This window comes from Bidens hawaiensis, unplaced genomic scaffold (genome assembly GCF_021521415.1).
Source record: "Bidens hawaiensis isolate Kalapana, Puna unplaced genomic scaffold, B.hawaiensis_p1.1 tig00001575_1, whole genome shotgun sequence".
Lineage (NCBI taxonomy): Eukaryota > Viridiplantae > Streptophyta > Magnoliopsida > Asterales > Asteraceae > Bidens > Bidens hawaiensis.
The window spans coordinates 1,476,275-1,488,766 of NW_027491088.1; the positions used below are offsets into that span (position 1 = coordinate 1,476,275).

At 35.4% G+C, this 12,492-nt stretch overlaps 2 protein-coding genes across 2 annotated transcripts; both read left to right on the forward strand.

Annotated features, from left to right (window-relative positions):
• The first annotated feature begins 2,104 nt into the window (after window positions 1-2,104).
• On the forward strand, window positions 2,105-3,658 carry LOC143586416 (uncharacterized). Its single transcript, XM_077067972.1, has one exon. The coding sequence runs from the start codon at window positions 2,105-2,107 to the stop codon at window positions 3,656-3,658; it is 1,554 nt and encodes a 517-aa protein (XP_076924087.1).
• A 2,656-nt stretch (window positions 3,659-6,314) lies between these two features.
• Window positions 6,315-9,002, forward strand: LOC143586428 (uncharacterized). Its single transcript, XM_077067981.1, has 2 exons — window positions 6,315-7,203; window positions 7,975-9,002. The coding sequence occupies exons 1-2, from the start codon at window positions 6,315-6,317 to the stop codon at window positions 9,000-9,002; spliced, it is 1,917 nt and encodes a 638-aa protein (XP_076924096.1).
• Window positions 9,003-12,492: the final 3,490 nt, after the last annotated feature.

The following is a 12,492-nucleotide window of genomic DNA, read 5'->3' on the forward strand; positions in this document are numbered from 1 at the left end:
AGTACAATTATATACATGCTGCCCAAACGAAATCCCTAATGATCCATTCATATCCAGCACGATTGTACGGCATTAATACATCAACCACGAGTCTAGATCCGCCCCTGCGTCAACTAGACAAATCCTCATTAGTCAGCATAGAAACGAGAGAACAGGTTTATGAGTCATCGGTCAGAATATTTGTGAAAAGTCACTCGGTCAGAAAACAACTAAATTTCTAGCAGGTGATAGGCATACTATTTTACTTAATTTCTCATTTGTTCCAGTCCTTTTTACTTTTAATTCTGGTATTTTGTGATTCAGCAAAAAGCTAACAAGAACTATTTAAACTTCCCATGATGTATTTAATGTGGTTTTCGAATATATTTAAGAGGTATTCGGACGACAACACGTATGTGAGAAGAAAAAATTTACTGTCAAATATGGGTTTGGAAAGTGCTTCATCTAACTTTTTTAAAGTCATAAGTCTTGGCGTTTTGGAAGAAGCACTTACTGGTTTTAGTGGGTTTTTGATGTGTTGCAACTTGCCATATCTTTCCCATATAACTTTGTTAGTCTTTTTGCCATCATATTCATTTACATATACTACATGCATTAATAAATATTAATGTCTTGACTTAATATTACATAGCTTTAATTATGGTTGCTGATTATTAGTTTTTACTTGTCTCTCTAATTTTATCGTTTTAGCTCGTTTCCATGATAACCTACCAACTATAAAAATAATTTAATATAATATAATTTGTAACTATACCATTATACCAATGCATTTTATAAATTATGATTTAACATGAAAATTGTAGTACTTAAGAAATGCACTGATCACTAATCTAGCTTGGGTTTGGCTCATTTGCACCCCTAGACACTCAAGTCAAGTCAGTCAATGGGTGATGGTCCACAGACTTAATTTTCACGCACAGAGACAAATAAAGACCGGAATAAAACGTAATTGGTATTCAGGACTCCCCATCTTTTTCTCTCTCTTTCCCAGCAAGTTCTTTTAAATCATTTATCAAAATAATGAGTTATATATAGTTACCTACAACCTATACTTTAATTGTTAATTAAACTGTAAACTGAAATTATGTTTAGAGAACCTATTTATTAAACCAAAAGTCAAAACCAAGTTCTATAGTTTGTTAAAATGGATTTTCACTACTAAAAGAAAGAAGCATTAAGGACCATAAATGCGACATTAGAAGAAATGCTATAGTTTCACTGCAACTAACTTTATAATATAATTGAGTTGCTGATCAGTTACTTATATATAACTTAAAAAAAATCTCAATCAAGTGTTTATTTATATTTTCTTGGTAATACTAATGGCAGATCTAGCCCCCTGCATGCGTCAACTAGATAAATCCACGTCAGTTAGTATAGCAACGAGAGAGCAGGTTTATGAGTCATCGGTCAGAAATATTTGAAATAAGTCACTTGATCAGAAAACAATTAAATTTCTAGCGGGTAACATGCATATTCTATTTTTTTTTTATTTCTCATTTGTTCTAGTCTTTTTTTAATTACAGTAGTATTTTGTGATTCAGCAAAAAGCTAATTTTAATTTTCAAAACTAACATGAACTATTTAAACTTTCCATAATGTATATAATGTGGGTTTCGAATATATTTAAGAGGTATGCGGACCACAAGTCCACAACACTAATGTGAGAAAAAAAGTAGTGTCGAATATGGGTTTGCAAAGTGCTTGATTCAACTTTTCAAAGTCAAAAGTTTTGGTGTTTTGGAAGAAGCACTAACAGGTTTTAGTGGGGTTTTTGATGTGTTGCAACTTGCCATATCTTTCCCATCAGACTTTAATTATTTGTTTCTTTCTTTTTCTTTGCAACTCTTTCCCCCATCAAGTTCTCTTTAAATATTTATCAACACCAAGAAGAGTATATAGAAATCGATACTTTGATTTTTAGAACTCTAAATTGAAATCCAATTTTGGGAACTCAAAAGTTATTGAACCGGTCAAAAAGCATAGATGCTATGTCTATTTAGTCGCATTTGTGCAACTTCTTGGCAATTTCTCATAAAGTATGACCTTGTTATAAAAAAGAGATGCTTACCTTCTCCCCATCACTGGCAGAAAATTTCCAAACATGAGTACTTTAGAATATTATGTACCCGGTGTGTATTCGCATGGGGAATGCCACACAATTGTGGATACATTACAATGTGCCACCAATGAAATCTTCCAGACCTTGTACTATATATGTTCAGTGGTAGATGATTGGGAAGTTCAAGGCAAGTATAGCGAACCTATGGTGTGGATCGGGATATACATTGCAATAGCGTCATTGCTTTGCATCCTTGCCATGGCCGCAGATTTGTTTCATGGTTTCCGAAACAAAAAATTATGGTTTCCATCTAAATACTTTTCTCTCAATGCAGCATCTATTACAGTGATAGCAGTCGCCATGAAACTGCCCGTGGATCTAAGCAGTGAGATGCCAAGTTACATGGACCAATCAGCCAAAATAGGAAGTTTGGCTTTCATGTGCACCATGATGGCTAACTTTATGCCTTCTTTGGCGTCCATGAACAACCGGACACTGCTTGCGAATATCATAGGTTTGTCCATTCTCGTTGTCACCATGATTGTGAATATTTTCATTGCTATACATACTGGTGCTATCAAGCATATTAGTTTAAATCTTTTATGTGTCTATAGTTCCAGCTTCGACTGTGTTATGGTAGCATATATCTATATGGGTATGCTCATTTTGTTACTAATGGTAATGATTTCATCATCTCTAACAATTCCAACATCTAAGGAAATACTAGAAGTCAAGTACCAAACCACAAACAAAACTTCTTTAATCGATCAACATCAACGACAAAACTTCAAGTACCAAACCCAAATTTCCAGAGTTGAGAAACTAAGGCGACATGTGAGAAGATACTGGGTCATGGCAGAAACCGGTAGCCCTCAATTTGTGATGGCTAGCGATCCATTATCCATAGCTTCTGGAGTGATTTGTGTAATTATACTAGTCCTTAACGTACTTGTGGTGTTTGAAGTTCCGTTTGGATACCATGGGGAACAAAAAGTATATGGATCAGCATACAAATGGTCAATACTTATTGTTGTCATAACACAGTCCGTTGGGGTCTTGGTGGGTGCTATTGCTCCCATATTTAGATGTTTTTCCGCTTTGAGCTTTAAGTTGGCCACCAAATGGGACATCACTCATCTCATGGTTATTAAAGTAGAAAAGTATTGGACCCAAAAGTTGATTGAGTGGAAACAGAGTCCTAGACGTTTTCTATCAAGCCATAGATCAAGAACCCTCGCCTATAATTCAAAAGGTATCATTTTATGCCTTTGCATTAGACTTCAACAGATAATTGTCATTTTGTGCAAAGTGATATCATTCATCCCGACAGTGATTCCATTAATGTTCGTCTACTGTTGGAACTCACTTAAGGCGAGGTTAGTTACCCAGTCAGTCCTATTTAAAACTGACCATATAGACGAAGGCCTTAGCAATTACGTTTTAAAAATTCATGATGAGGTGGAGCTTAGTGACAAAACACTGGCGCAAATATCAAACTCAATGAGTTCCTTCATCTTTAAGGCTGAGAAGGAACAAAGCGAGGATCTTTTAGATCTTCTTGAAAAATCTACTGGATTCAAAGGAGTAGACCTTTGACACCGATCACGTTCAACCTCTGCTATCTTTTGAAAGCGTTAACAGTTGGAGCTTACCAATAGTAACCTTAACATGCATCGCGGTCTGTCTACCAAATATCAGTAAGGACATGATTAAGAGTTTGTTAAGAAGTGTAGGTGAAGGTCTTTCATACACCAATATAGTGGAAGAAAGCCTCAACTGTGAAAAGGAATATGTAAATATTCGAAAGGCTAGTGTAATATTATGGAATGAGGTCGAACACAAATGCAAGTGGTTGGACAAAGCTTTACAAAAAGATGATTTTAGTGGGAAAACAGCAACAGAGATTCTTAAATGGTTTTCTGATAGAGCTAAGGAAATTGTGATAGAAATCCATCAAGGAGAAATGGTTGAGAACACTCCCAAGGAGTTGATCGCTGCCAATTCAATGTACCGAATTGCAGAAACGATCTTGCTTAGAGACAAAAGCAATGCAGTTCCAATTACCAAAAAACAGTTGTTTGCCCTTTTAAATGGCATGATTTCAGACATCTTTTCTGCTTGCTTCACTAACATACCGCGTGTCATAACAGTCAAATGCCAAGAAAGCGTTATAGAGAAAAGAGAGGCAAGTGTCAAGGCTGCAGCCAAGCTTCTTGGTAAGACTACAATGATTATACAAAGTCTAGAGACACGTGAACTACCAAGCATGGACCCAGACAAGATGGGATATGTCGATGAGTGGCATCTTTATTTAAAGCATTCATTTATCCCTTAAGGTTTCTCTAAGGTGATGCAGGCGGAAGAACTCAACAACTACCAAACTGTCCAGTGTCCATCATAAGGCATGTAAATGACTATTATTCTATGTCTTTTTCATTTATTTTCCCGCAAGTGTTATGTATGAAACGTCACACGTTTTTCATGTAACTCTGGATATTTAGTTTATATGTAATATGTTCACTAAGTTTTGTGTGCATAATGAATCTATTTCCCAAGTTCATGTGACCAATCCTAAAAAATGTTTAATGGGGTATGAGGCTAGAGACCCTGTCTTGTATATGATTTGCTTGAAATGGCAATTAACTGTCTTTCAGCTAAAACTACAAATGAAATGAACAATTTTCCAACTCAAGCTTCAGCTACAATGTTCGATTTGAAACACTTACTAAAACTAAAATTAGTGTTTGACAATTTTAATAATCTTAGAGGTTCCTCATAGAAGTCCTACAAGCCAAAACATGTAAGACAAAGGGCCTGTCCTTCTACCAGTTTGTATTTTGTAACTGTAACGTACGGTTGGTGAAATCACTAAGTCATCTATCATCATTTATAACAAGAGACGGTACTGATCTAGGAACTTGCCTAAGGGGGCTAAGAACAAGTGAAAAACTACAGTGATCATTTCGTTAATAGCAACGAAGGCATAAACCTGTCAAATAAATTAGCATCGACTTCATCAGTCATTACTAGTCCTAATTCAAGTTTTCATGGTGGATCATATACTTGAGTTCAGCAGGCAAAACAGTTAATGAATTCGACAATTGTTTGAAAGTAGCAAAAACAAGGAATTTAGGCTTTGAAAGAGTAATTGAGGGATCTTAGACAGTGCATCACATGCATAAGATGACCAAATTTAGCCATTTAGGATTTATAAATTTATGCTTTGTATGTCACTCTAGTTTTAATTTCTATGTTTATTTATTGTTTTGAAGTTCATATTTTGTACTTTTGAAAATCTCAAAAACAAATGAAAAACAAACTTTATTTAGTAAGAGTTATATAATACTTGAAAATAAAAACAAAAAATTATAGAATAACCAGTTCCTAACCCAGTTTTTAATATTCAGTTCCAAGCATTACCCTATCCGGTTCCTATCAGGTTGGGTCTTCATCTTCTATAACCAGGTACATACCTAACCGGGTTCCACCTGGAACGGGTTTTGACTCTCGTTGACCATACCTAGAAGAAAAAGACTGGTTTTGTTCAGCTCTAATATTGGGCATACCATTTTTATTTTTCATCCTAATATTGGTTGGGCTTTTGCCAGACATGACACTTAATCCTAGATCTGGGCTATTTCGTCCACATCCACATCATCTTCTATGCATGCACAACTTAGTGAAGCATTCAGTAATCCAAGTAACTTTCCTCCCTACTTCTTCCAAATTTTATTTAAGATATAAAAGGCTACTTTAGAATATAACTTTATTACACTTATTAACATCTCAATCAGTTGCTTATATTATAACGTTTATTAGGTAATGGTCGGCTTATTTTAATCATTGACGGTATGTCACAACTTCATTTTCAACCAAGTTATCTCTTTAAATATTTATCAAAACCATGAATTATATGTAGCTGCTTGAAACATATACTAACCCAAATTGTAATCATATTTAGGAACCTAATATAATAAATCTTAACCGAGGTCTATAGTTTCTCAAAACAGACGTCCACTGCTACAGAAAGAAGAATTAGCGACGGAGTATTGCAACCACCAAAATAGGTCTAATTACTGACAAACTAAGTCAACACACTCCAAGTCATTGAACTGGTAAAATGTCTAGACTCAGCATTCCTATGACTTTACAATGGCATTGCATCAGCACCTTCTTGGCAATTTCTGATAGATTATGACTCGGTTATAAAAGAAGACGCATGCTTTAAACAATTTGCATCAACAATACAAACATGCGTTCTTTACTGCATTATGAACATGGGGACTGTGAGAAAATTGTTTCAGATTTAGCGGGTGCCACCTATCATAAACTACGGATCATGTTCAATATATGTTCCATTGTAGATAACTGGGAAGATCAAGGCAAGTACAGTGAACCTATGGTGTGGATTGGGATATACATTGCAATAGCATCCTTGCTTTGCATCCTTGCCATGACCGCAGATTTGTTGCATGGTTTCCGAAACAAAAAGTTCTGGTTTCCATCCAAATACTTCTCTCTCAATGCGGCATCGATTACAGTGATAACAGTCGCCATGAAATTGCCTGTGGATCTAAGCAGTGAAATGCCAAGTTTTATGGACCAATCAGCCAAGCTAGGAAGTTTGGCTTTCATGTGCACCATGATGGCTAACTTTATGCCTTCTTTGGCGTCCAAGGACAACCGGACACTGCTTGCAAATATCATAGGTTTGTCCATTCTTGTTATCACCATGATTGTAAATATTTTCATAGATATACATATCGGTGCTATCAAGCATATTAGTTTAGATCTTTTAAGTGTCTATAGTTCCAGTTTCGACTGTGTTATGGTAGCATACATCTATATGGCTATGATCATTTTGTTGCTTACGATAATGATTTCTTCGTGCCTAACAATTCCAACCACGAAGGAAATATTAGAAGTCAAGTATCAAACCACAATCAAAAGTTCTTTAGCCGATCAACATCTACAAGATACCCAAATGTCTGAAGTTGAGAAACTAAGGCAGCATGTGAGAAGATATTGGGTCATGGCAGAAACCGGTAGCCCTCAATTTGTTATGGCTAGCAATCCATCATCCACTGCTTCTGGAGTAATTTGTGTAATTGTATTTATCCTCAACTTACGCCCTGCTTGCGGTGCGCGTATATAATGTATATATGTGTGAACCCTCAGGTGGGCAAAAGTAAAATTGCACTAATTTTGACATTATTTTACTAATCTCATGAAAATAACGTTAAAAGTGGCGGAAGGTTAATCAGGCATCATGTGGTGGCGTTGATAGCCGAAAGACAAGGGCACATGCACCAATCAGCCGGTGTCCCGATGATTGAGTGCTATGTGCCTTATGTCCAAGGCTTGATGCAAAACTACTATCGAGCCGGGGGTCTCACCGGAAGCAGTCTCTATATCCCTATGGGATAGAGGTAAGGCTGTCTACATCTTACCCTCCTCAGACCCTACCATAGCATTGCTATTGGTGGGATATACTGAGTACGATGATGATGATGATGATGATGATGATGATGTATTTATCCTCAACTTACTTGTGGTGTGTGAAATTCGATATGGAAGCCAAGCAGCAGAACAAGAAGTATATGGATCAGCTTACAAGCAGTCAATACTTTTCATTGTCATAACACAGTCCATTGGGGTCTTGGTGGGTATCATTGCTCCCATATTTAGGTGTTTTTCAGACTTGAGCTTCAAGTTGGCCACCAAATGGAACATGACTCATTTGATGGTTTTTAAGGTATAAGGGTACTGGACCCAAAAGTTGTGTGAGTGGAAACAAAGTCCAATACATTTTCTATCAAACAACAGAGCAAGAACTATCATCTATAATTCAAAAGGCATCATCATAAGCCTTTGCATTAGACTTCAAAAGGTAATTTTCATTTTGTGCAAAGTGATATCCCGCATCCCGACAATCAATCCAATATTTGTCATCTACTACTGGAAGTCACTGAAAACAAGGCCGGTTACTCCACCCGTCGTCTTTGGAACTGACAAAACGGATGGCAACCTTGGCAGTTACATTTTAAAAATTCATGATGAGGTGGATCTTCCTGAGAAAACACTGATGCGGATATCAAACTCTATGAATTCCTTCATCTTAAAGACTGAGAAGGAACAAAACAAGGACCTTCTGGAGCTTCTTGAGAGATCCAATGGATTCAAAGGAGTAGAGAACCTTGACACCGATCAAGTTCGGCCTCTTCTTTCTGTTGAACTAGTCAACAGTTGGAGCTTACCAATAGTAACCTTAACATGCATTGCAGTTGCTCTCCCAAATATTCCTAAGGGCGCAATTAAGAGCTTGTTAAAAAGTGTTGGTGAAGGTCTTTCATACACACATCAGGTGGAAGAAAGCCTCAATTGTGAAAAGGAATATGTAAATATTCGAAAGGCTAGTGTAATATTATGGAATGAGGTCGAACACAAATGCAAGTGGTTGGACAAAGCTTTACAAAAAGATGATTTTAGTGGGAAAACAGCAACAGAGATTCTTAAATGGTTTTCTGATAGAGCTAAGGAAATTGTGAGAGGGATCCATCAAGGAGAAATGGTGGAGAACACTCCCAAGGAGTTGATCGCTGCCAATTCAATGTACCGAATTGCAGAAACGATCTTGCTTAGAGACGAAAGCAACGCAGTTCCAATTACCAAAAAGCAGTTGTTTTCCCTTTTAAATGGCATGATTGCAGACATCTTTTCTGCTTGCTTCACTAACTTACCGCGTGTCATAACAGTCAAATGCCAAGAAAGCGTTATAGAGAAAAGAGAGGCAAGTGTCAAGGATGCAGCCAAGCTTCTTGGTAGGACTACAAAGATAATACAAAGACTAGAGACACGTGAACTACCAAGAATGGACCCTGATAAGATGGCATATATCGATAAGTGGCATCTTTATTTGAAGCATTCATTTATCCCTTAAGGTTTCTCTAAGGTGATGCAGGCGGAAGAATTAAACTACCAGACAGTCCATCATAAGGCATGTTAATGGCTATCTATCAGTGAGTATTTGTATTCTATATCTTCTTTTCCAGCAAGTTTTATGTATGAAACTTCAAACGTCTTTTATCTAACTCTAGAAATTTAGTTTATATGTAATATGTTTCCGAAGTAATATATATGTCCATAATGAATCTCTTACCCGACTTCATGTGACCAATCCTAAACATTGTTTAATGAGGTATAAGGCTAGAGGCCCTGTCTTGTATATAATTTGCTTGAAATGACAAATCAATTGTCTTTCAACTAGAGCTACAAATGAAATGAACAGCTTCCAACTCAAGCTTTAGCTACAATGTTCGATTTGAAACACTTACTAAAATTAAAATTAATGTTTCACGACGAAAAATATCTTAGTGGTTCATCAGAGAATTCCTAAAAGCCAAAATAGGTGATATAAATGGCCTTTCATTCTATATTCATTATAACAATTGTCTTGTAATGGCATGAAATTTCGAAAGTACTACTAACAATTAGTATTTAGTAACTGTTAGAGAAGCCATCTATCCTCTTTTATAACAAGAGACGATGCCGATCTAGGAACTTTTCTAAGGGAGCACAAAACAAGTGAAGAACTACAGTCATTTCATTAATAACAACGAATACATAAACCTGTAAAACAAACTTCAATTTCATCAGTCATTTAGTCCTAAATTCAAGTTTTCATGGCTTAAGTAGAGTTCAGCTTGCCAGTGTAACACAATTGTGTTTTAAGTAGCAAAAACCATAGTTATTGCACCTAGGCCCATTTTCCCGGCAAGACCCAATGTGTGCTTCTAGTTCTTAGGCCCTTGCTTCTTTAAGTTGACAACACATCTATTGGTATTGATGACAAATCAAGAACAATGATCATTTAAACTTTTACTATTCATTACTTTTTAAACTTTTTGTTATTTAAGTTTTGGAATTACATTTGAATCTTGACTCTTTTAGAACATTTGGTACTAATTAGATGATAATACATGTTATATAATAGCTTTTTTTATTTCATATGAAGAATAGTATTATTTTTTTAATACATAAAATTATAAAATACTTTTTTTATATTTACGTGTGCTTTTTTTCGTAGAACTTCACGGCCTTGAATGCGATTAGCGACTTTAATGACTATGACAAAAACAACGAATTTATGCTTTGGAAGAGGGATATGAAGGATGCCAGGCATAAATTAGATGCGTAAGATGACTAACTATAGCCATTTAGGGTTTACAAATTTTTCTAGATTAGAATTAGAAATTAGGGTTTATAAATTAGAGTTCAACATAGAAAAAACTTACTACAAACCAAATGATGAATTGAGAACCAATAGAATTCAAATCACTAGCTTAAATCAAACAACAAACATGAATCAATCAAACTATCAAATCAAAGTATCAATGTAACACGAAACATGAATCATTTATCGACATTGCTCCCATATTCAAATGTTTTTCGGTTTAAGCTTCAAGTTGGTTTCCAACCGGAGTCCTTTCACGGTTTTCAAAGTATAAAATTAATGGACCCAAAAGTTGCATGAGTAAAAACAAAGTCCTATACAATTTCTCCAAAATATAGCCACTTAATATTAATAGATTTAGGAATTAAGATAAGAAATTAGGGCTTATGAATTTGAGTTCGACTTAGCAAACACTTAATAAGAAACCAAAAACAATTATTATATATAAACCAAATAAAGGATTTAGTGGGTTTTGGGTGAGCTTTTAAAACTTGCTTGTTTGTTTGTTGAAAATCAAAATGTGTTTGACAAAGCTACTTTAGAAGCTTCAAATTAAAGTTTTTTAAAAGTTGTTTTTGCTTTTCAAAAAGCAAATAAGGAAAAAAACAATTTTAAAAGTTCATCTAAACACCGTGTTACCAAATCACTTTCATAAAAACAAGCAATGTACACGAATCAATCATGAATGTAATATAAAAGAACGGTCATTTACTAACATTTTCAAGTTTAAAAGATTAAACTTATGAGTCACCAATTACGTACGACTACCCAGTGCCGCAGTGAGAATTGATCAAGAAGCCGATTGCCGAAGTGTGGACCACATATTGCCGAAGTGTCGAGAATAAAAAATTGAGAAGCAAGAGCAGAGAGGTGTGGACCACATATGGTATGACAAATAACGACATGCATTGTAGCAACCTTATCTTGGAACAAAGGTGAGTTTTTAAAACATTGGGCTTGTGATCATGAACCAATTCCTGCTTCTACACTAGATGCCGGAAGTAGTGCAGAGTACATGACAACTTCACACGAACATAGGACCGAATTAGTACATTTGAGTTTGCTCAATAAGGGTAGGAAACCATTATCAGCTATAGAAAGTCAAGTCCAGGATTGATAAACAAACACAAATTAAACGAAAAACTTTCGTTTATATTAATCAGAAAATATAACTCCAAAAACTTATTACAATCCTCAAACTCTAACTCGGTTTGACTTTTGAGAACCCTAACTTGGTTACATCATGTTCACCATCTATAACGACCATAACTCAGTTTATGTAGACTAACCTAACTTGCTAGTCAAGACATCACCAAATATAATAAAACCGTAATTGCAACCCATAAACTCATTACACCATTAATGAATTTCACGGGCCCAATAGGTCCAACCGGTCACCTACACGTGACGAGCCTATTAAGTTGGAAATTACGTCCAACAGAAAATTATCGGCAACAAAGAACACATGTAAAAAAAACTTAGCGGACTTTTTCAATCGTTGTTATTTTTAGCAGCTGTATACTTCACTCATCACTTATGCAACTGTACACTTCACTCATCACTGATTATTAAGCATCGTATAACATCTTTTATAATTAGGAAATATCGCAACCAAATTCTCGTGGCCTCTTCTAATCATTTTGCAATGAAAGTTATCAGGGCCTTCTCTGAGGATGAGGGGTATTTCAAGGGCCCCGTGCAAGGAAAAAATTGGCCCCTATATAGAGAACTTAGTTATATAGAGAAATTGGAATTTCTATAAATCTAGTTATGGGATTTATAGAGAAAAAGTATTTCAATAAAAAGAAAAATACTTTTTGTTATTTAAATTTAACGAAATTGGAATTTCTATAAATCTAGTTATGGGATTTTGTTTACAAAACTATACTATATATAAAATAAAAGATCTTAATACAAACAATAAAAAGAAAGGGACATAATTTGTAGCTCTGCAATTCAAGTTCTGGAAAAAAAACTTCAATTCAAGTTCTGAAAAAATATTTATGATAAAAATTGGAGTCCCTGGGTATTGAACCTGAGTGCATACCGCACACGAAGTAAACAAGGCAGCATACCATATGAGCTAAAAGAGATGTTTACTTTTTTTTTTCCGTTTGTATCCATTTTATCTATTGCATATCCAGACTATTTTTCATTTGGGGCCTAAAACTTTTTGGGCCCTGTGCGGTTGCACGGG